General features: G+C 37.8%; 3 protein-coding genes across 3 annotated transcripts in view; 2 read left to right on the forward strand and 1 right to left on the reverse strand.

Moving 5' to 3' along the window:
• The window catches only part of LOC106525084 (complement C3), a 31,068-nt gene extending 27,330 nt beyond the window's left edge, over positions 1-3,738 (forward strand). The window contains exons 37-44 of the mRNA XM_014019195.1: positions 382-469; positions 721-810; positions 1,878-1,983; positions 2,111-2,200; positions 2,287-2,370; positions 2,544-2,624; positions 3,069-3,216; positions 3,385-3,738. Of these exons, the coding sequence (XP_013874649.1) occupies positions 382-469; positions 721-810; positions 1,878-1,983; positions 2,111-2,200; positions 2,287-2,370; positions 2,544-2,624; positions 3,069-3,216; positions 3,385-3,529 (832 nt within the window). The 3' untranslated portion in view covers positions 3,530-3,738. The remainder of the gene's footprint in view (positions 1-381; positions 470-720; positions 811-1,877; positions 1,984-2,110; positions 2,201-2,286; positions 2,371-2,543; positions 2,625-3,068; positions 3,217-3,384) is intronic.
• A 6,886-nt stretch (positions 3,739-10,624) lies between these two features.
• Positions 10,625-20,820, reverse strand: LOC106525097 (B-cell receptor CD22-like). Its single transcript, XM_014019207.1, has 6 exons — positions 20,817-20,820; positions 15,150-15,254; positions 12,659-12,916; positions 12,308-12,568; positions 11,832-12,092; positions 10,625-10,635 (listed from the first exon to the last, which is right to left on the reverse strand). The coding sequence occupies exons 1-6, from the start codon at positions 20,818-20,820 to the stop codon at positions 10,625-10,627; spliced, it is 900 nt and encodes a 299-aa protein (XP_013874661.1).
• Positions 20,821-21,432: 612 nt separating this feature from the next.
• Positions 21,433-22,011, forward strand: LOC106525098 (histone H2B 1/2). The gene has a single exon (XM_014019208.1). The coding sequence runs from the start codon at positions 21,589-21,591 to the stop codon at positions 21,961-21,963; it is 375 nt and encodes a 124-aa protein (XP_013874662.1). The 5' UTR covers positions 21,433-21,588; the 3' UTR covers positions 21,964-22,011.
• The last annotated feature ends 2,674 nt before the right edge of the window (positions 22,012-24,685 follow it).

Consider the following 24,685-nt stretch of genomic DNA (forward strand, 5'->3'; position numbering starts at 1 on the left):
TATAATAATAATTGCTGTTTTCAGTCTGTCCATGAAATTTTGATTGACAATATTTAGCAGATAAAATTAATAAGTAGTTAATCCAGGTGTCCAACAGCTACAGTAAAGGCAAATAAGCTTACAAAATAAAATAGTAAGATGTAATAAGACATTAAATCAGTACTTTCTTTGCATTAATTTAAACAAAATCATAATGTTGTTCAAACAGTTTGGAAAATGTTTATTATTATATTTAAATTTTTTGTCTTGTTGAAGTAAAAAAGTTTATGACCCTGGCTGCTCTAAATGATGCCAGATCTTAAACAGTTTGAGCAGTTTAATTCACACTGACGTCCAGTCAGGTTTCAGATCTTATACCAGTGCTTGTCATCTCTTCCACAGGGTGTTAGGACCCAGAGATGTCAGAATGGTGGTTCTTGACATCACTCTTCCCACCGGCTTTACCCCAGAAAACTCAGACCTGGATACGGTAGTGACTTTCTGATTTCACTGACGTTACGAGTGCATAATATCCAAGTTAAGGTTTAGTATTTATGTGCACAGAACACATTCACCATCTTTGCATAAAGTATATTAATGTATTTTTTAAACTTTTCTATTATATAGTTGCAACCTGTTTGTTTGTGACTAAATATTAAGAACTTTATAAAGATTTCCTCTTTATTGTTGGGACTGATTACATGTTTCGGCCGCTAACATGGTCACTCTGTGTCTGTGTAGCTGTCCAGCTCAGTGGACCGGTACGTCAGTAACTTCCACATCGCAGATAATCTGAGTGATAGAGGCTCCCTGATCATCCATCTGTTCAAGGTAAAATCACAACAGGACAGTCAGATTTACTGGCTTGACTCAAGAGGGAGTCTGACCTCTAAAAATCCACTTTCATGAGAACGTTTGTTAGTTCTTATCATTCTCCTACATCTCCATTAATGTAACTTTTTCAAAAAGCAGAGCCTGTTAAGAATAAACTTAAAAGTCTTTATTTTAAAGGGATCCCCGATTAGTTGTAACYTTAGACTTTATTTGATAAACACGTATTTTAACTGTAAAATGAAGACTGTAAAAATACTGTAGGCTGTTTAGTTTTGTAAATGTTAAAAAATATATTTTAACACGGACGGAGCCATTTTATTTACATGCAAAGCATTCTGGGTAAATGATGACGTGGATAGGTCCTCGGTGTGAGGCTGCTAGCGAGCTATATCCACCCTGAAGGTTAATCTTGGACAATATCTGATGATRGACTCTTTTAAATGAAACCAGAGAGKGTTGACAGAGAGGAGAAGGTAGAAATGACTCAGCCTGGAACTGAAAATATGGATGGAGGACAACAGAGCTGCTTCATGGAAGAAGAACCCCAGCTTAGTCTGTTAGCCTTTGTGCTAACACTGACACTATATTGCCTTAAATGTATTAGCTCAGTGCTAGCGCGACAAACAAGCTGAACTGAGGTCCTCCATCTATATTTTTAGTTACAGGCTGAGTCATTTCTACCTTCTCCTCTCTGTCAACYCTCTCTGGTTTCATTTAAAAGAGTCGATCATCAGATATTGTCCAAGATTAACCTTCAGGGTGAATATAGCTCGCTAGCAGCCTCGCACCGAGGACCTATCCACGTCATCATTTACCCAGAATGCTTTGCATGTAAATAAAATGGCCCCATCCATGGAATATATTTTTAAACTTTTAGTTTAAAAATTATAAAAACTGAACATCCTACAGTATTTTTACAGTCTTTATTTTACAGTTAAAATAAATGTTTATTGAATAAAGTGTAATGTTACAACTAATCGGGGATCCCTTTAAGAGCTCAGACTTATTAAAACAATATGTTTCAGGTTTTACACTATATTTTTTTCCCTGTCACATCTTGTCAGGTTTCTCACAAAGAGCCAGAGATCCTGATTTTCAGGCTTCGGCAGAACTTTAAAGTTGGTCTTCTGCAGCCATCCTCTGTTACTGCCTACGAATATTACAATCCCGGTAAGAAAACACAACCTGTCACCCTGAACAGCGCAGTGCTAATCCAGATTATGTACAGTTTACGTTGTTACACCGAAAACTAACCTGCTGTATAGATGTTACTTTCTTCTGCTCTGTGTGTTTGCAGATCACCGCTGCAGCCGTATTTACTCTCCTAAAGAGGACCAAGAGGAACTCACTCGGATCTGCAACAACGATGTCTGTCGCTGCACACAGGGTAAAGAGTCCACTAGCCTCTGTTAGCATTGGTTATCATTCATGTTGTGTCGTTTTACCCACTGTTTACTTTGCGTCACTGTCCAGGTGACTGCTGTGTCCCAAAAGCTGAAAATGCAAATTTCCTCACCCAAGAGAGGGAGACATTTGCCTGCAAGAGCTTGCACCATGGTAAGATGCACACTTTTATATTCAGTTTATGCTTGTGCACAATATATTTATCCATCAGTTTTTAACTCACACAAAATAATTTTTTACAGTTATTAGACATTAGATATAATAGTGTTTACATTAATGTTTAATACATCTGTAGTTGGAGGTGTTTGACTCACTTTGTATTTCAGTTTGGCAGGTGAAGGTGGTGAATGTCAGCCAGAGTTACTACGACAAATACGAGGTGGAGATTACACAAGTTATTAAACTGGGTGAGTTCACAGCCATGATTCTGCGTTTCTGTCTGACAAACACAGGCTCCCAAATACTGACAAGATTAAATGTTCTTTTTATGTGGAAAGTGTCTGGTCATTTTCATATCATGCAACAGTAACAAGATTCTTTTTGTTTATTTAGCCATAAAATGTGTTTTTGTTTACTTTTTGCTTTGTCATATGCCCGTAAACCACAGTAAAGACTTTACTTTTAAAGACACATTTTAACCAGAATGTTTAAAAATTAACTTTGAGGTTATGTTTGTTTTTAAATTGTGCAGTTTATCTAAAAAAAGATAAACAAGCAATAAAAGATAGCTTGCTTTTGAAAATATGTTTTCATTAAAAAAAGAAAGAAATAAAGAGAAGATGCTGGAGATAGCATCTTTTAGGTTTTCAGAGTTTTATCGTTGACTTTAAAACAAAACCTTTTTCTTCCAGGTGTGGAGGCTGGAGTTGAAGTTGGTCAGAGGAGGTTTTTCATGTCTCATGGCAGCTGCAGAAAAGGACTAGACCTACAGCTGGGATCCCAATATCTCATTATTGGTCCTAAAGGAGACCAGTGGACCACTGAGCCTGGTACCAACAGGTGAGGAAAGTGTTCACTATCTTTGCATGGATTTATTTTTATCCCCCTTTTGATCACAAATCGTCAACATAAAAGAAATTTAATTTAATTTAGTTACCTTTAATTTGATGCGTATTAGACCTGACACAGCATGTGTCTTCATCCTTTTGTTCCTGTTTTGTGTGTCAGATTTCTCTATATGTTGGGGAAGGACACGTGGGTGGAGCGATGGCCTTCAGCTGCAGAGTGTCCCAGCAGTGCTGCCATGCAAGCTAAGTGCAGGACTCTTAATGAAGCTGCAAATGAGCTTTCTGTGAACGGCTGCAGTCTATAGAAGCATCTGTGTCGAATCATATTACTTTCAGAAAATTGTGTTTTACTTTGTCTCAGTTTGTGCAATATGGAGTTTGCTTTTATTAACAGAAAGTGAATTTTCTCACAGAAACAATCATTCAATGTTTTCTGAGTACTGTGAAGTTTAATTAGAATCAGAACAACAGAAAACCAAGATGCTCACAATAAATAGAAACAAAAACACCAGAATTTCTGTCCTTGATATTGTTGTCTTTATTTAATACCTAAAGAAAAAAGGAAAACATTTTGTATCTGCTTAGTAAATACTTGTTTTGTTTTGACAAATGAAAAGTATATATTTACAATGAAAATATTAAGCGTTTACGACAGAGTATTAGAGCTACATAAGATTTTTTATTTTTTTTAAATAATGAGAATAAAGTCGTGATATTACATTAAAGTTGTAACATTACGAGAATAATGTCTGATGAAAATAAAATCATAGTATTAGCCATGAGAAAAAAGTCATAATATTACAAGAAAAGAGTCATAATATTCTGAAATTAAAGTTGTAATATTAAATTAAAGTTAGACTATACCCTTTACACAAAAAAGCAGTCTTACCACTGCATTAAAATGATGAAAGCTGAGCAACTTAAGTTGTTGTTTAGTATCAATTAAAATTAAAACTTAATCTTTTAGTAAATTATCATCAGTTTATCAGTAGCAGGACTTTGAAACAATTTACATGATAAACTGAACCGTATTGTAATTAATGGATGCATTGACTGATTTAGTCGTCACGTAATTTGGATGGAAGCATTTTACACTAACAGTGACCCAAAAGTCATCACAGACTACTTCATAAACACAGACATGCATGACTGTCTGCAGTGCAGGTGTTAGGAAAATGATGAGGAAATGAGTAAAAAAAATCAGGAACGGAAAATGGTTATGTTATGTGATGGTGCGTTCACACCGAACGTGATTTCAGCATCAGGAGCCTCAGGTTTACATGCAAATTCTATGGTGGATGCGCTTCAATCAGTGTCGGGAAGTGCTGCGGCGCCTCAAGCGCGATTAGAGCAGCGTGATTTGAACGATCTGAGCGTTCGACGCGCTGAGGCGCAAATCGCTGAAGTTAGAAAATCTGAACTTTTGCAGCTCGACGCGCCGCATCAACCAATCAGAGAGACTCCACTGTGTGACGTAGCGACATATTTCCTGACGGGACAGTTTACTGAATGATGTCCACTAACCTGAAACAGATGGAGAGGAGCTCTTTAGCTGAAATCGAGTGCCTGCAGTTGGTGTCCTGACAGGAGATATCCTCACCAATGCGTGGCAGCGGCTCATCAGACTGGACTCGGGACAAAAATAGTCCTGAAAGCGAGCTGTGAGCCTCTACTCCGAATTATCTGGTGAATTAATTATGAATTAATTATCTGATGAATGTGACATGCTCTTGCTCTCTGTAAATAAAGCAAAGCCACTTCCTCGTCCGACATTAAACAGAGCCCGACAGAGGAGGGAGGGGCGGGGAGGCTCTTGCCGTGCAGCGCTTCAAGAGCTGACCTGCGTCTGACCTCAAAGTGCACAAGCGACCAACTTCAGCGTTAGCTGCGATTTTGAAGCTGAAATCGCGTTGGGTGTGAACACAGCATAAGATTATGACTTTTTTCTCATATTATGACTATTTTTCTCGTAAAATTACAACTTCAATCTTGTAATTTTATGATGTCATTCTCGTAATAATAATAAAAAAATCCTGTGTGGCCCTAATACTCCGTCGTATCAAATGTAATATGAAACATAAAAATACAGCACTATTGGACGAATTTCACACACACAAAAATAAAACGACAAAATTATTTCCTTCTGCAGCTCCTTTTGCATTAGTGGGTGAAAAGTGTAAAGGTATTTACCGTGACAATTTCCAAGTAAGATAAAACTAAATAAGTTGGACTTCTTTATTATTGTAAAAAGTCTGTTTTTGTGACTGGTCACTGTGGGTGTGTTTGTTCACGCAGAGAAGTGCAGCGCTGTGGAGAAACACATCACTCTACGTGTCATTTTGCTGAAAATGTTTGGCTCCTAGAAGCTGGTTGTGAAATTAGCCAGTTGGAATGTCCAGCTGATGCTCTTGTCTTCTTTCTGTCTCTTGTCTTGTGGAAGTAGAAACCAGCTTTTATAATTAACCAATAGAAGTGACACAGCAGATGTCTTTTTTCTTATGGAGTGTTCAAACTTGTGTAGAAGATGCGGGGTGTAATGTGACCCATCACATCGAAACGAGGATTAAATCCAAAAGTGGTATTTGGAGAAATAGGCAAACATAGTGTTTTGACTAAAATGTTAACAAAAATTGCATTTTGTCAAAATATAATGAATAAATGCCTGTATCATTTGAATGAACTGTCTGTAATATAATCATAAAACTAAATTTTGAAGCATTTTTTAGCAGTAGCAACAAAAAAACTGATTTTGAGGAAAAACGCCTTAAAATTTTGAGATTTTCCCTGTGAGCTGGCAAAGTTTTGTTTTTTTAAGCAACGAAATCTCAACATTCAAATATAATTTGAGGTTCCTCTTTATAAGGACATCAAAAATTCCTCATTAAAATGACATAAAATTTTGATTCAGACCAAATATTTATGTATTATTGCAACCAACGAGACAAATTAAGTCATATATATGGATTTAATTATGATATCAGAAAGATCCACATGTCAAAATGTAGCGTTTAAAGCCAAGAATATGAAAATGTAATTAGGTCATTTTGGCCAAATTTGATTTAATCCTCATTTCGATATGATGGGTCACAAATCATCATAATCCCTCCCACAGCATCCCCAATGTAGCAGCTAAGCATAAACAACAGCAGGGTAGATAGCTGATTTTTTCCACTCAATGATGGATCAGAAGTTTGGAGAGAAGCTGGATAAAGAGACAGAGCAAACTTTTTAAATTTTCAGTAAAATGACACGCAGAAGGACACACTGCTCCGCATTATAAACATGCCCACAAAGTTCTGACCCATACAGTACAAACTGCATAGGTCTGTAGAACAGAGTTCTGACTGGGGACATTGTGTAAGATGAGGTGTTAGGGTGGGGAGAGATAACAGATGGAAGTTGTGTAATTTCCCTGACACATGACTGCAAGCAAGGCGTGAAAATGAAAGTACAAACAAGCCTTGACTGAAACGTTTTACCAGCAGGAGAAGGTCAGAATAGGACAGAGCATACTGGAAATTTAAACCGCACTTCCTCTTTTTTTTTTAAATTTACATCGTAAGTCAGGTGTCAGAAAATAAATACAGGAAACTAAAGTTAGCACCCAATATATATTATATAATTTTTTAACACATAATTGAACTTAATAACACTTAGTTAATATGACCTCCAGAACATATTTTTTCTATGATGTTAAAATAAAACCAAGTAAAGTCTCACATGATGATGCTACAGAGAATGGCTCACAAAGTTCACAGAATTATTTATGAAGTCTGGTTTTGCTTTGTTTTAGAGACCCTACAAGAGTTTATTTGAAATTGTTGACCACGCTGTACAGTGCAGATGGATCTTTAACAAGTGTCTGAGCCTTTGGTATCTGGACGGCACTGTACACTGCAGATGGATCCACAGCTTCAGTCCTAAAAGGGTTATAATGACAGAATGAAACTATTCCCATATTTAACGGGTACAAATAATAAAATCTGACATTTGTGAATATAATTCTAAAAGACAACTTTGACACTTTACTCGCCTCACTTCCGTCCCACTCTCACTCACTTTGTAAAAATGGGACTAATATAACTTGGGTTATTTTCAAAATTATTCTGAGTTTTAAATAAGTAAGATGTTTCGTGAGAAAAACGTCTTACCTTGGGCTATATTTGACTGTAGAATACTCTACGCTCTCATGTTCCTCCTTCGTTGGTCTACAGGCTGCGTTTGATCTGATGTTCATGTAGATACAGTCATTCTGATTCCTCATCATTCGCACACTGCTATAATGAAGATCCTCCTGCTCTTCTGAATGGTGGGGTTCACCCTGCAAGAACAAATATATTTCTGAATTATTAAGTCGTAACATCTGTGACAGCAAATTGTTGGAGCGGTGTTGTTAGGATTTCACCAAATTGGTTTAATAATTCATTAATTGGTGCTCATTCTTGTCTTTAATATGTTAAGCAGCCTTAGCTACGTAGCTTAAATGTGCTTCTAATTCTAAATATTGTCGTTTTGGGACAAGTGAGCGTTAAGAGATGGTCATTAAAAGAAGTCAGGATGGTTTTTATTCAATTTTCTTCCTCACCTGTGCTCTGGTTTTGGGTCTTTTTCCAGGTTCACCTGAAGGTGCTGAAATTTTCTGTTTTCTAGTTTGGTTAAAAAAAAAAACAGTTACCAAACTGACTGGTAATATGACCGACTGTCAACGATCGACTGTTAAAAAAAGACAAACTCACTTCATAAGAAAAAAAACAAAAATGATAATGCTGATGATCAGGAAAACAAAAGCTGTTGTTCCGCTGGCCACTGACTTCCATGTCTCTGGAAAAGTGAAAACAACATTAAACCGAATTTAGAGCTCCCTCATTTATTTTCTGTAATTGAGTCTTGCAGGACTTGTGACTCCCAAATGTTTATACTTCTCACAAACAAATTAACAGCTGACACTCATTACTATCTTTGATTGAGGTATTCAAACCAGAGATATTTTAGAACGGCTCTTCAAAACAACAAGAAAAAAATCTAAACTGAGTCAGAATATTGGAAGCCTTTCCTTTTTCTTTTATTATTTTCTTCCTTGTGATTTCTTTGTGGTTTCCTCCTCAGATGTAAATAATACACATAGACTCCTTTGTTTTTCTATTGAGGCAAAGAAGAACAGGCAAAGAGGAGAAGAACTGCAGTTGCTGTATGGTGTTTTATTGTACTTCACTATATATGACCTGTGTCAACACATAAGGCTGCTATATCATACTTGACTACCATAACCTACGTCAACACACATGGCTGTACATTGTTCGTCACTACATATGACTAACATAAACACATATGCTGCTACATCATACATCAACACATACAGCTGTACATCTTACGTCACTACGTACAATCTAAGTCAAGCTGTACATCATACATAGTGACATGTAGGTCAGACATGACATACCTATGTATTTACCAGAGGTAGGAAGTAAAGTAAATTTACTTGAGTACCTTACTTAAGTACTACAGAGAATTGAGAATATTTATTTTACTTTAGTAGCATTTTTAAAAACATTTTACTTTCTCTCTACTACATTTTAACAATAAAATCATACTTTTTACTTACCTACATTTCTCTAAAGGTTTCATTACTCATTACTTCTTTTGGTCATGTTTGTGTAGTTTGTTCCACCAACATACTATAAAATTACACACTGCACCCCAGTATGGTAGGTGGGGATATGCAACTTTAAGCCAGTTGTGAAGAAAAGGATAAGGAATCATTTTTATCATAATAGTGTTGCCTTAGGTACGCACGCACAGATCAGGCACATGGAAATGATGCTACACCTGCTGTTCACAAGAACAGCTCTCTACCAGAGCATCAGTGACCCTAGCTTAAATCTATGTTCAAGATGTTGAAATAGCAAATGATTTGTATTGTTTTAAGTGTTTGCTGTGTTTGAAGCAGACAAACTTAACCACAGCCCACAAAAATTGCCTTCCAACCTGAAAAAGCATGTCAATGTCTGTGGGCAGTATTTAAGTTAAACCAGAGATCTTTAACCCTGTTCCTTGTGATCCACTGTCCTGCATGTTTTAGTGGTTTCCCTGCTCAGTACGCCTGATTAAAATAATTAAATGACCTATGGTACTCAGAATGTCATCAAGTTTAGCAGAAGCCTGTCCATCTCTCATTCCTTTCAGTCAGGTGTATTGAAGCAGGGAAAATATCCATTCAATTTTTGGATCTTTTTAATTTTATTTTCGTTTCCGTTTTCTGCCGCTTATCTGGGGTCAGGTCGCGGGGGTAGCAGCCTAAGCAGAGAGACCCAGACTTCCCTCTCCCCAGCTACTTGGGCCAGCTCATCCAGGGGAATCCCAAGGTGTTCCCAGGCCAGCCGAGAAACATAGTCCCTCCAGCGTGTCCTGGGTCTTCCTCTGGGTCTCCTCTCTGTGGGACATGCCCAGAACACCTTACCAGGGAGGCGTCCTAACCAGGTGCCCGAGCCACCTCAACTGGCTCCTCTCGACGTGGAGTCCCACATCCTGAAGTCCCTCCAGGATGACTGAGCTTCTCACCCTATCTCTAAGGGAGAGCCCAGACACCCTGCGAAGGAAACTCATTTCAGCCGCTTGTATCCGTGATCTCATTCTTTCGGTCTCTACCCAAAGCTCATGACCATAGATGAGGGTAGGAACGTAGACCGACCGGTAAATCGAGAGCTTCGCCTTCTGGCTCAGCTCCCGCCTCACCACGACAGACCGGTACAGTGCTCGCATTACTGCAGATGCAGCACCAATCCCCCTGTTGATCTCCCACTCCATTCTTCCCTCATTCGTGAACAAGACCCCGAGATACTTAAACTCCTCCACTTGAGGCAGGACCTGCTCCCCGACCCGGAGGAGGCACCTTACCGGTTTCCAGCTCAAGACCATGGTCTCAGATTTGGAGGCACTGATCCTCATTCCGGCCGCTTCACACTCGGCTGCGAACTGCTCCAGTGAGAGCTGGAGATCACGATGAAGCCAATAAGACCACATCATCCGCAAAAAGCAGAGATGTGATCCTTAGGTCAACAAAAAAGGATCCCTTCAACACCTCGGCTGGGCCTAGAAATTCTGTCCATAAAAGTTTTGAACAGAATCGGTGACAAAGGGCAACCTTGGCGGAGTCCAACTCTCACAGGAAACGAGTCCAACTTACTACCGGCAATGCGGACCAGACTCTGACACCGGTCATGCAGGGACCTAACAGCCCGTAATTTTATTTTCTCTGTAGATTTTTTTTTACTGCTTGACAAATGATTTTGGGCAAAGCGCATCAGAAAGAATGGTCATTTTCAGAATAAAAAACATGGTATAACTCTGGTTTTACATGGCCTATTGACACAATTTAAAAACTGGTGTAAAGTTTAAAGTCTCTATTTTTGACCTAAATTGAAACAGAGTCTAAGAGAAGGTGCATCTTTTCCGTTAGAGATATTTAAATAAATCATGTGACTAGAATGGAGGGCACATGACGGGACTCCAGAAAGCATCTCATTTTTAGCTGAAATATTTTTGAAAGCACATACTCACTTTAACTTAAGGATTTGACAGAGCTACTTTTACTTTCATTGGAGTAATATTTAACCAGAAGGATCAGTACTTTGACTCAAGAGATGAAAATTAGTAGCCTACTTTGTCCACCACTGGTCTGTTACTAGCACTACTTTTAAAGAATAATTTGTTTTTGAACATTTTCTCAAGACCCCAGTGTTGATGTTTTGTGATTCGGAGTCCAGCCACCACTGGGAACCACTGGTTTAAACAAACTGTGATTAACCTAATAAATGATCTAATCAAACTGTGAATCACCTGCTGCTGCTCACTTAGAATGGTTGACACTTTCTGCTGTAGCATCCAATCTCCACCTTCGTATTTCTATTTGACGGTGAACTTTGACACAGTGTTGTACAAAGTACCTCAAAGTGATACTTGAGTAAAAGTACAAGTATTTTATCATAAAAATACTTTGGTAAAAGTTAAAGTCTTCTCTAAAAAATATTACTTGAGTAACAGTCTTAAAGTATCTGATATTTTTTGTACTTAAGTTTCAAAAGTAAATTTCTGACACAAAATCGACTTAACTATTAACAGTAAAAGTACTGAGTAAAAGTGAGAAGTTAGCTTTTCTAAAATGACATTTGTTGGGAGGTGACTTCTCCAAAAATATTTTTTCTAACAGCGTGCAGCTGTGATGGGTTGTGTACAAGCTAATAGGGTGTCAGAATGTTATAAATTTATACTTCTCATCCAACCACAATTAAATTCACTCAATACAGGCGACACTATTTATCATGATAGTATTTTTAAAGTATTATCAACTCAGAATAAAATAAGAGTAACGACTTTCTACTTCTTACCTTTTTTAAAAATGTAGTGAGAAAGTACAGATAATTGTGTACAAATGTACTGAGTAAAAGTAAAAAGTACGCTGAAAAATAATTACTCYAGTAAAGTACAGATACCCAAAAATTCTACTTAAGTACAGTAACAAAGTATTTGTACTTAGTTACTTTACAACTCTGCTTTGACATATGATGTATGTCATATGATGTACTGTAAATGATGGAAGTGAAACATTACCTGCCACGACAGCCACCTGTAGTGTGGCGTTTTTATGTCCTATTCTGTTCTCAACTCGACAGTAATAGTTTCCGCTGTGATCGTGTTTGATGTTGTTGATGGTGAAGTTTTCTCCTGAAGCTTTTGATGAGTTTTCACCCTGCTTGTACCAGGTGTATTTAGCCGCTGGGTTAGCATCACTGCTGCAGGTCAGAGTCACTGAACTGCCCTCCATGATGCCATCAGAAGGACTCATCAACACGGAGGGAAGATCTGGAGCGTCTGCAAGAGGAGGAGAATAACTTGTTGGACTATATTTTTCAGAAGAGGCTGAAAACTACAAACAGTTACATGTCAAATAGTTTTATAAATAGCAAATAGAATTTTTAGCAACATAATTCAGTGGTAAATGAAATTTTTACATAAGATAGCCATCATTAGAACATTGATAGGTAAAATACATTGTCTAATAGTTAATGAACAATAAAATGGCTCACATATAACATCAATCTTGACTCCATCAGATACATTTCCTCCCCTATAGTTGAAGGCTTTACAGACATACAGGCCAGACTCAGATCGCTTGATGGAACTGAAGATGAGTTGTCTGTTGACACCAACAGGTCTGTGGTCACTTTCCTTGTACCAGGTGTAATTAGCTGCTGGGTTAGCATCACTGCTGCAGGTCAGAGTCACTGAACTGCCTTCAACAATATCACCAGAGGGGCTCACTGAGACAGAGGGAAGTTTTGGACCATCTGGAAAAACAATAAAACAATTACTCACATTAGACTGAATGATTCTGAGAGACTTTGTGGTACAGACATTATTTCCTCATGAGAACTTACAGAAAACATCCACAAATATAGATGAAGATTTTAGTTGTCCATAGTGATTCTCAGACAGACAAAGGTAGTTTCCTCTGTCTTTAGAGGTGCTGGAGGGAACAGAATAAACATCTTTGGACCAGGAAAGGAGTTTACTGTCCTTGTACAAGGTGTATGCAGGTGCTGGGTTAGCATCACTGCTGCAGGTCAGAAACAGAGGTTTACCCTCTTCTACTGGACCAGAAGGACTCACTGAGACAGATGAGTACTTTGGAGGATCTGTATGTAAAACAGAACATTATGAATGAGCAGTAAAACAAACAGTAAATAAAAATGTTTCAATTATTTAAGTGAATCTGTGATAAATGTTTTAGTTTTGTTGCAAACTGAGAGAACTCTAACATTTGCAGCTTATTATTTTTATGTGAAGAGCTCTACTTTAAATTAAAAATACAACAAACCAAAAGTCTTATGTTATTCAGTCATTATATCTTTTTTATTGTTTTAATTTTTTTAAACTCACATTTCACGTTAATTTTTAAACTTGAAGAAGTGAAAGTGTGGCTTCTGTGATAATTTTGTACTGTGCAGTAATACACTCCAGAATCAGAGGACTTGATGGAGCTGAAGACATGATCATTTTCTTTACTGAGCTTTTGAAAATCTTGTTTTCCATGTTTCTTGTACCAGCTGTATGTAAGTGAGTAGTAAGCAGAACTGCAGGTCAGAGTCACTGAACTGCCCTCCACGATCTCACCAGAGGGAGAAACCCACACACGGGGATTATATGAAGAATCTGGAGGAGACAAACATTATTCAGTTTTCAAATGAAAAAGGCATGTAATATAATACCACATGTTAAAAAAACAACAGACTTTATTTGTGCAGCTAAAATTTGAATTAGCGCTGCCCACCACTGTTTAAAAGTAATGACACTAATATTAAAATGATATTTCAAAACAACATGGATTTAGAACTCAAATCATTCTCCTTAGCATGATTGTGTTTTGTTTATGAAAATTACGTGTAATCTGCAACAGCTTTGTTTATTCTAAAGTAAATTATTTTAAGACATTTTAATTCAGACTTTACACTGAAGGTGTGAACTTACACACTGCAGGAGATGGAGAATGCTCAAATCCCTTTAAGGCACACCGGATTCCAGCATAAGATGTCTGCCGGAGAATATACTGTTTTCCTTCTTTATATTTTTCATCGTATTTTTTCCAGATGTAGGAAACAGAATCAGGCAGCTGACAGTCGCTGTGACATGTCAGCTGGGATGGATACTGATTGTTTATTGATCTCCCCACAATAACCTGCAGCTGTGGATCTTAAACCAACAGAAATCATCAGTGAGCTTAACACAGAAAGATTCATTGTAAAAAGTAAAATATTTACCTTCTACAGACAGAGTGACTCCTGGTGAATAAACATATGAATGTTGTGATTCATGAAAATTTAACCTGAACTTGTATTCAGCTGAATCAGAGTTTCTGATGTCTGAGATGGATAAAGTGCACTCCGTATAAACACATCGACACTGAACTCTGTTTCTGTTTGAGACGTCTCTGAGATTCCACATTTTATCATTTTTTAAGCAAGAGATTTCCTGAACTGCATATGTATAATCTGTATAGGTTTTGTCTCTGTAGGTGCAGTTAATGATAACAGTTGATCCTCTGATGGCACAGATCTGATAGGAAGTGCAGGACCATCCCCAAATGTTTCTCTCATCTGTATCACAGAGAGAAACAGAATCCAGTTAGTGCCACACCTCTGTACTTCTACATTAAATCTGCCAAAGTTTGTCTCTATTATTACAGACCAACTTTTAAATCATTCTTGAAGCTGGTTCCATATGTTAATAACAAAATACAAGTCAGGTGTTGTGATCTGTATTTATTTTAACAAAGAGATTTCAAACTCACACAGAGTAGGGGATCTGAACTTCTCATGTCCTTTCACACTGCAAGAAAGGCTGTTTGTTGAATCCAATGGGAAATTATAATATTGTTGAGTTTGTGTAATTTTTTGGTCATTATTGTACCAGATGTAGGATACATTATTAGGTATAAGGCAACTGCTCTGACACTCTGCATAGAAAGACGTCCCAGAATGTCCCACGTGAACCTTTAGATCTGTGTCATTTAGAGGAAAAATATGATTTTTAATCTTTACATTTAAAACAACAAAACAAATGAACTCAGTAGGAGTTAAAAGTAAAATGATGAATTGTAAAATAAAACTTTACCTGTTACAGTCAGAGTGACTCCTCGTGAACCAGTATATCTCCCAGAACTCTGGTAGGTTGTGAACCTGAACTTGTACTCAGCTGAGTCACTTTCTCTCACATCAGTGATCGTTAGATGACAAACATTGTCTTGGTCTTTACAATCATACGTCACACGATTTAAAACATCAGGATCAGTTTTCAAATCCACATGTAGGTCATTATCAGATTTTGTAAACCAGAATCTGTCTTTAACATAAAACTTTTGGTTATTTTGACTGGGAGGGTATGAATAATTGCAGCTTATTTTCACTGTGGATCCTTTTAAGGCACAGATCTGAGAAGGACTGCAGGTCACCCCCCAGCCTCCCTGACCACAGACAGCTGTGAAATTGATCACAAATAAGAAAAAAAACATACTTATACAATTATATTCCTTCAAACTGGGCTACAGTTACCAAATAAATACATGGAGGTGTATGTGAGTCAATCATTTTGCACATATGAGTAATTATAAAAGCATAAAAAGATTTACCATAACAACAAAATATTCAAAAAATTCACATCTATCTGATGTAGTTAATAAAATAGTTATTCAAATTACCTCAGAACATATAAATTTATTTAGTCCAATATTTTTCAAATATACAGTATCTATGAACATTTTAAATACTGTATATAATATACATAAAGCAGAGACATCAAAAGTATAATTTAATACATTTAAAAAACTTGTAAAAATTATAGAAAATACTGTATTTTTGTCTTTTAAATCTTGTTTAAGTAGAAACAACAGACGTACATTACCTGACACAGTGAGAAGAAGAAGAAGAACTCCTCTGGTTGTTTCTGTAAAACTCATAGCTGCTCTTTTCATCTCTTTGAGAAAGTTAATATTTAAATGTAGACAGAACAAGTTTGAGCTGTACTTTTTCCTTGTTGAGAAGATGGAAAATGTCTTGATGCATAATGAAGCTTCCTCGTCAAGTTGTTAAAAATACTTCCAGCTTCCTTCCTCTTCTGCTCATCTGTATGCATGATCAGTTCTACAACCGTTCTGCTGTGTAAACATTTGAATTATAAACCAAGAGTACAAGTGTTTGAACAACTGTGATTCTGATCATCATGTTTTTACAGTTTTTCTCAGTTGCTAAAACACTAAACCCTGTTCTCCGAACCCATGTTGCCTGAACCCATTTATTAAAATGGTCACCCTTTTGTCAGAACTTTAAACACGTTTCACCCAGTTAGACACAACCTGCAGACCTATTTTCACCCACTAAAACACATATTGCTCAGTAATTCACGTGGGTTTCACAATGATTAGCACAGGTAACGAGTTTGAAACACAATTGAAGCACAGTTGTCTCAACTTAAACACAGCAACTCAAAATAGATCACACACATGTCTAATGATGAGACCAAACCAATGCAGACCCCTGAAACTCCCAGGCCTCTGGTGGAGGACCTGAGTTTGAAATGAAGTGGAAGAGTAGGACAAGATACAGTACAAGTTTTCTATAAATTAGAGATATAATGTTTTATTTATTTATTTATTTATTTATTTATTTATTTATTTGACTACAAGTGCTACGCAGGTGTTTTGTTTAGGAAATGCCTTTTCTTTGGGTTGGTATCGTTGGGACGCTGATTCACACCTTTTGCTCACAGGGGGCTGAGTCATACTTGCAATAACCGCATTGTAGGAGGAGGACAACTGGACACAACTGGACACAAAGGCCTCCACCTCTGTTTAATGGTGGACTTTTTTTATTTTCATAACACAACACGGGTCAGGTGATGGGGCACATGACCCTCTATGAACAATAGAGCCAATCAAGCCTATTGTTAGTCGATGGCCCTCTTTTGCATGTGACTAACCTGTTTGTCCATGTGGAGGCAGTGCTTATAAGGCTGAGTTCACCTGAAACTCATCAGACTGAAGAAGTCTCTTGGAGGAGAGACGAAACGTTTCACTAAAGAAGAACCCATCCAGAGGACATTTATTTTTTTCTTGTTGATTTTTTCTACCTGGATTACTGAGATGCATCAGGACAGTTGTTTTGTTTTGTTTTGCAGATCACCAAGGGAGGGGACGAGGATTTCAGTTGAGTGTCACATTGTTAGAGATCTTACATGATCTTATTTACTGCAGAAACAGTGTGGCAAAACCTGCTGGGTCCAGCTAAACTGTGTGTGTGCGTGCGGGCGGATGGGTATTCCTTATGTCGTGGGACAGTTTTTTGGGCATTCACGCCTGCTTGTGGGGACCTGAATCTAATCCCCATGCGGGGAAACACTGTTAGTGGGTCGTAGGTTCAGTTTAGGGCTTAGGTGTAAATTGATTTTAGGTTAGTTTTAGAGTCAGCTACGTACAGTACCTGTGAGGTTAGCTTTAGGGTTGGTGATCAGGGTTAGGTTGTAGAAATGAATGGAAGTGTGTGGGTTTGTGTGTGTGTACCCAGAGGAAGAGAAGGCAACAGTTTTGTTGTACAATAAAAGCTACAAAATAAATATCCACATATATTCTATCATTCACAAACAGAAGACAAACTGTAATATTTGTGTAGTTAGTGATTCAGGAAATGTATATCCACACAATTTATGTCGAGAAGCTGCTGGAATAGAAAAAGACAAAATAAAAACAGTCACACAGCATTTTTACTGAATTAAAAATGCATAAATAAACTTATTTTGGAATTATTCACCATCTTTGCTTAAGAAGTCAACCTTTTGTTGTTACCATGTTAGCAGTTTTACCAACACAAGCTTTGTATTAGAGCTGCATCAAAGTTAGAAAGCTACTTCTTTCACAGTTTACAAGCTCATTTTCCTATTTCAGGTTTAAACTGTTCCTTTTTTTAAATCATCTTTGAGCTTTAAAGACAAAAATATATGTATGGTGACATCTTGTGGCTAAAACCGCAGCCATCTAAATACATCCTTTTCAGATACAAATAGTTGTTCACTTTTTGATTATAAAACAAGATAACATAAAATAAATCTAATTTAATTTAGTTACCTTTAATTGGACGCATATTAGACCTGACACAGCATGTGTCTTCATCTTTTTGTTCCTGTTTTGTGTGTCAGATTTCTCTATATGTTGGGGAGGGACACGTGGGTGGAGCGATGGCCTTCAGCTGCAGAGTGTCCCAGCAGTGCTGCCATGCAAGCTAAGTGCAGGACTCTTAATGAAGCTGCTAATGAGCTTTCTGTGAACGGCTGCAGTCTGTAGAAGCATCTGTGTCGAATCACACCACTTTCAGAAAATTGTGTTTTACTTTTGTCACATTCAGTCCAATATGGAGTTTGCTTTTTATAACAGAAACTGAATTTTCTCACAGGAAATATCTTATAATGGTTTCTAAGTACTGTGAAGTTTCAGTAGAATGAGAAAAACAGTGGAATGTGGCGTCCTTGTATGTCTTTGACCGAGTGATGGTGAGGATGAGGGTGGGATGGTGCGATTGTGTATGTTTGGGTATTTGTCAGGCTGCGGTCTGGGCTACCCCTACTGCTGGTTTATCTGGGGGCCCGCTGCTACTCAGCCCCACTGTGGGGTGTGCGGCTGGCCGCCGGCGTGCTGGGGGTTCCCGGAGTCTGGGGCTGGGCGCTGAGGTGTGTGCCGGCCTGGCCTGGTGGCTGCCTGTTGGGGCTCAGGGCCTCTGGGCCTGTCGGGCTTTGGCCTGGCGGGGGTTGCGCCCTGGGGGCCCGGACCTCTGTGCCCTTTCCTGGATCTGCTTTGGTATGGCGGGTGCCGGTGGGGCCCATGAGTTTGTCGCTGCTGGCCCCGGGGGCTGTGCGTGTGGTCGCTGGGGGGACTCTCCCAGTGTTCCCCTATGGTATGATCTTGGGGGTGGGTGGGCAGATCTTCCCGTACGGGTGCCACTTGGGGCTTTGCGCTCGGGATTCCCCTCGGGCCCTTGGGCTCTGGTCTTCCCTATGTCTGCCTCGTGTCTTGGGGGTTGGGTCTCGGTCCTCCACAGTCACTATTAAATATTCCATTGGAGAAATCTTGTATATACACGCATGTTCACAACTGCTCACAAACAGGTGCTCTGATCCGGGGGTTCTGACAGGTCACTGTGTGTATATATGTCTGTGTGTATACTGACAATATTTATGAATGTAGGCATGTATGTATGTATATCTTTATATATATATGTATGGGTATGTGTGTATTTTTATATATGCCCTCTATGTATTTATCCATTTATTTTTCAGGTGAGCGGACAGATGTGTGGTCCTGTGTTTTGTTGGTGTATATTTAATATACTCCTAATTGTCATTTCAGTCTTTCTATCTTTCTAATTACTTCTCTCTCTGTTTTGCTTTCTCTCTATTTTCTCTTCACAAAAAAACATAATGGTGTGGAGAGGATGGCTATAAGGGGAGAAGGGAGGCCATCCAAAAAAAAAAAGAATGAGAAAAACAGATAATAAAGATGCTAAACAAAGTTTCTGTCACTGATATTGGTGACTTGATATAATATTTAAAGAACAAGAATGTGCTTTGGTTTATGGGTTGCTGGCCCATGCATGGACCACATCTGGACCACCAAATGGCTGAGTGCATTGTGTGGGCCAGGACTGGGCCAGACAAATGTGGGATGGATTATTGGCCTTTTGGCCATGATTCAAAGGTTTATTTACCTGTCTGTGTTTTGGGTAGAGAGAGAGAAAATAAAGTCACCAAACTTACAACATTGTGTATGATTCGTGATGTTTTATTTTAGGTATTTTTTGCCACATGCTTTATGAGGAAAAGGTCTTGATTGCAGAATACTCTACACTCTCATTTTCCTCCATTGGTCTACAGGCACCATTTGATCTAATATTTACGTTGAGACAATCATTTTGACTCTTCAACAATTCTACACTTCCATAAGATCCTCCTGCTCTCTGAATGACAGGGTTCATACCGAACAAATGTTATTAAAATCAGTAAATCATTAAAATCTTAAATTGGATCCAACACACACCCCAAAAAATAAATACAACATTTTTTTACATCACTTTGCTTCTAATCCTCTAAGTTTTTTAAAATGTCTGGAATTGTGTGGAGTTCCTGAGAGGCCTCATTAGTGCTTACATTCTTATCTAGATTAGACTGGAACTATTCACTCCTCACATTAGAGAATCGTTAGGCTCTTTTTCCTGCCATGAACTTGTAAATTGGGGTGAAACTGAGCAGGAATAACACCTGAAGCTACATTTGAAGTTTTTAAAAGTTGAAATCTTGAGTCCTCCTCCTATGTTTAGAGTTGTTTTTTCTTGTTTGACATACAGCGGGTAAAATAAGTATTGAATACGTCACCATTTTTCTCAGTAAATATATTACTAGAGGTGCTAATGACATGAAATTTTCACCAGATGTCGGTAACAACCCAAGTGATCCATACATATGTTGAGGTGAACAGTTTTATAATCAAATATATGCTTTGTTTACTTATTAGTAATGAGTTTATTCAGTAGCATCTTGAGTAAATTAGTTATAGTGAGACATATTATTGTGGTTACTGTTTTAGAAGAAAGAGTTTTGTAAGTGTTTGAAAAAGGGCCTCTTGTGGAATGCAGAATCGGGGGAGGGAGACAGAAACTTGCTGCCGCTGTGTGTAGGAAATGGAGCAGCTGAGGTCATAAGGTCACGGAGAGCGGGGGTGTATAGGAAAAGCAGGAGCTTCATCAGACCAGACGACTTTCCAGCACTGCAGCTGAGACAGAGCTGAGAGCACCTGATTCCAGGTTGTCTGTTGTCTCTAAATGCGCATTTATACCTTTTTGAATAATCTTGTATTTTGCATTTTGCTTAACCTTTTACAATTACATTTAATAAAGGTGGGTTTGAACTTTTAAGTYCTTGTTTGTTATATTTCACCTCGCTTCTAGTTCAGCGATTAAAGAATCAAACGGACTCGGGCGTAAGAGTAAGTGGGCGGCTCACCCATCATCGCAACACATACAAAGAAATCAAACCATAAATGTCCAGAAATTAAGTTACTTGTAATAATGTGGAATTTTACCCGCTGTAAATGGTTTACTTCACCCCGTCTTAAACCATCTGCGCTCTTTGTCCAAAATAGGAATATTTGGTCCTCAATAGTGTCAAAACAGAAACTAATTTCTTCACACTCATGCACAAAAAAATGCTTTTCAGGTCACATTATACTGAGCAGAAACACTGTTTCAAATTTGGGCATGAGTTTAAACATATCTAGAACATTTGGTTCACTTCACACCCACACTTTCCTGGAAATAAGCAGAATATTGATTCACGTAAACATTTCTTGTAGACAGTCCTTTCTGTGTTTGAATGAAGACGACAAAAATAATTATTGGGCAAACAAATTTTTAAAATGTGCAAAGTAGTTCGTCTTAATAATACTTTGTGAAATGTCAAACTTTAAAGCAAAAGCATCTTTCCATATTAAACTTCTAAACAAGAATCACATTTGTTTGCTTTTATTGAGCAGTCAAGATGATGTGGAATTAGAACAAACAGTAGCTAGATCAAATGTAAATAAAGTAATAATGTCACAAGACTGCGTTGTGATTCTGTGCTGTCCCTTTACACATAAAACAAAACCTTCAGCCTGCTGAGCGGCTCAGCCAATCACAGCCAGGTTACAGCACAGTGACATTAGCATGGAGTGTGTATAAGATAAGTCTGCCCCTCCTCAGCGGTACTCTCGTCACAGTGAACTCCGACAGAAATCATGCCTGAACCCGCCAAGTCTGCGCCTAAGAAGGGCTCCAAGAAAGCCGTGACCAAGACCGCCGGCAAAGGCGGCAAGAAGAAGAGGAAGACCAGGAAGGAGAGCTACGCCATCTACGTCTACAAGGTGCTGAAGCAGGTCCACCCCGACACCGGCATCTCCTCCAAGGCCATGAGCATCATGAACTCGTTCGTRAACGARATCTTCGAGCGCATCGCCTCCGAGGCGTCCCGCCTGGCTCACTACAACAAGAGGTCCACCATCACCTCCAGGGAGATCCAGACCGCCGTGCGCCTCCTGCTGCCCGGTGAGCTGGCCAAGCACGCGGTGTCTGAGGGAACCAAGGCTGTCACCAAGTACACCAGCTCCAAGTAAACCTGCTCCTCCAACAACAAACACAAAGGCTCTTTTAAGAGCCACCCACCCAGTCTGTAAAGAGCTATATCCTTTTGTACAACAGATACATTAAAAGTGGTAATTTAGTAAAGAGAAACATTATAGACGTATTCTTATTAACATTAAAGCACTTCAGTATTCAATTTGAACTTTGTCCACTCATTACTAAAAAGGTAAAAAAAAATTTTTTTTATAAAGCTCTATTCTTAAAAATGATTTCACAAAGTGCTGTACAAAACAAAAACAGTAATGTAGCAATAAACATGGAACTGTCAATGTCAAATGTTAATCTAGCCTGCTGCACTTTAATGTTTGTACCAATAAGTCCAGCTCTTGTCTCATCTTGTATTTTTAGCACAACTGGAAAAAAAATTAGATCGTTTAAACCCTTTTAACATTTAATGTTGAAGCCTTAAGTTGCCTAATTTTAGAGATGTTGTAGCCCAAAAAGTAGACATTTTAAACATTTTGCAGTTTTCAATCCTTAACATGTTTAGATAAAAATATGCTCCACCTGATCGTTATATCCTGCAGGTTTTACTCTTCTGATTCAGTTAATGAAATGCCTTTTATGGCGTTCTGCAGAAGCCTGTTAATGTCACAGCATATTGGGCCATTTTGCAAATGAGGGGACCAGGACCGGAGGAGTAAATCTTACCAAAACTCAAAGAAGCTGTGAGCTCAAAAAGTTGTACATCTGCAGGGGGTAGAAATTAAGATCATTCTGGGAAAAGTTGTAAACTTGAGGGTAAAAAAACTGTAACTAAAGGCAAAATTTTGATTTTTAAACCACTGTAGTCAGAAATTTAACTGAGGGATCTCTTTTTCACATGACTAAAATGTTTCACTACCAGGAGAGTTTAGTTTAAAAACTAAAAGGCGTAGACTCTTTAAACCTTGAGTAGATTATTTTACACTGATTAGTGGCAATAATAGTAATAGTTACAACCAAGTGATTTGTGAAATGTATATTTGATTCGTGCAGCTTCAATAAAGGGAAATTTCGGCACTTTATATGCATTTATGAACAAATTGAGCATGGCCAGATGGTAAGGTAAGAGAATTAGAGTGACTGAAGGACTAAAATCTATAAGAATAATTATCAAAATTGAATGCAGCCATAAGTTCATAGTCATGATTTTCATACTCACGGTGTCTAATCAGATCTTAATATGCAACACCTGCGAGGTGGGATGGATTATCTTTGCAAAGAAGCACCCCCAACACAGATTTACACAATATTTGAAGGAATTGAAGGTCTGTTTTGTACATAGAAACAGTCTTGAGTTCAGCTCATGAAAAATGGGAGTAAAAACGTGTGTCTCTGTGTGTAGCAACACACTGTTTTTCCTGATTTACCAGTAATATAGTTAATAAAATTAATCAAACAAAACTAGATTTGATTAACATGTGACTTGTAGTAAAACTCACTCTTTGTTTTTGTGTTGTTCTGGTTGAAGGTGGATTTCTGTGTCTCCAGTTTAAAGGTGTTGAAAGACTGAAAATCACATATTCTAGAACTCTGAGTACTTCCTTTTTCAGGTGCTTTTCACTGACATCACTTCCTGTTATTGATCTGTCCTTACACACATAGAGTGTTCTCAGTGTTCTGATGCAGGAGAGTGAAGGTTTAGGACTGACTCGCTCTACAAACAGAGTTTATTAGCAGCAAACTTTGACAAGTTACAAGCTGTGGCGACTAAATTCACAATTAAAAATATGATCCTTCAAGAATCATTTATTGTCTGGTTAAAGTTTAGTTTCATTTTATGTGTTTAGATTTGCTCAGTCTGTTTTATTTTCTTATTTCTTGTTTAGCTTCCTGATGTTTCCTATATTTCAGCCTTCCACCATCCTCACCTGTGCAGCTTTTTCCAAAACTCCGTTAAGTCTGCTCTACAACAGTCTCCTGCCACCATTGTTTGGTTTACACCTGTGTTGCAGTCCCCTTTGTGCACCACAGGATTCCTGAGTTTTCTCCAAGTTTTGTTGCCACTCACATATTTTATTTTGTTTAATAAAGTAATTTTAGTACATCTTCCTGTTTTCCCCATGTTGTCTGCATCTGGGACCAAACTCAACCAAGGGAAAAAAAACACTTTTTAAAAAAACGTTACTGACAAAAACTCTGCTTATTTTCTAAGAAAAAAAATTGTTCAAGACTAAATCAACAGAACATTATTCAGACATTATTTTCACAACCCACACCCCCGAAGAAACAGGAGCAAATATTCACTCAAAGTCACTGAAAAGTTTAATGTGATTTGATTTTTGAACACTAACTGACCAAAGTGAAAAGAAAAAACAAACAAAAAACTATTTTCCGTCTGGTATTGCTGTGTTTCATTTGGAAAACTCATAATGGTTTGGCAAAATTAATCTGAGCTATAAATAAGAAGGAAAATAAAACATAAATTGGCTTAAAATCTTAACTGACTGATTTGGGTTAAAATAAAGTAAAAGAAACATTTTAAAGTTTTCTGTCTTTTCCTAATTTCTGAGTGTTGTGACCAATTTGAGCAGATACAAATCTTATAGCAGTTAAAGTTAAAATTAAAGTTAAAGTTAGTTTATACACATTTTAAAGTTCATTGTACAAAAAAGCTAACATTTTATGTAGGTAAATAAAACAATTAAAATATTTCAAAAATGTTTTTGTTTATTTTTATATAGAGCCAGAGAAATATACAGTGTGTATATA

The sequence above is a fragment of the Austrofundulus limnaeus genome, unplaced genomic scaffold (assembly GCF_001266775.1).
Source record: "Austrofundulus limnaeus strain Quisiro unplaced genomic scaffold, Austrofundulus_limnaeus-1.0 Scaffold211, whole genome shotgun sequence".
NCBI lineage: Eukaryota > Metazoa > Chordata > Actinopteri > Cyprinodontiformes > Rivulidae > Austrofundulus > Austrofundulus limnaeus.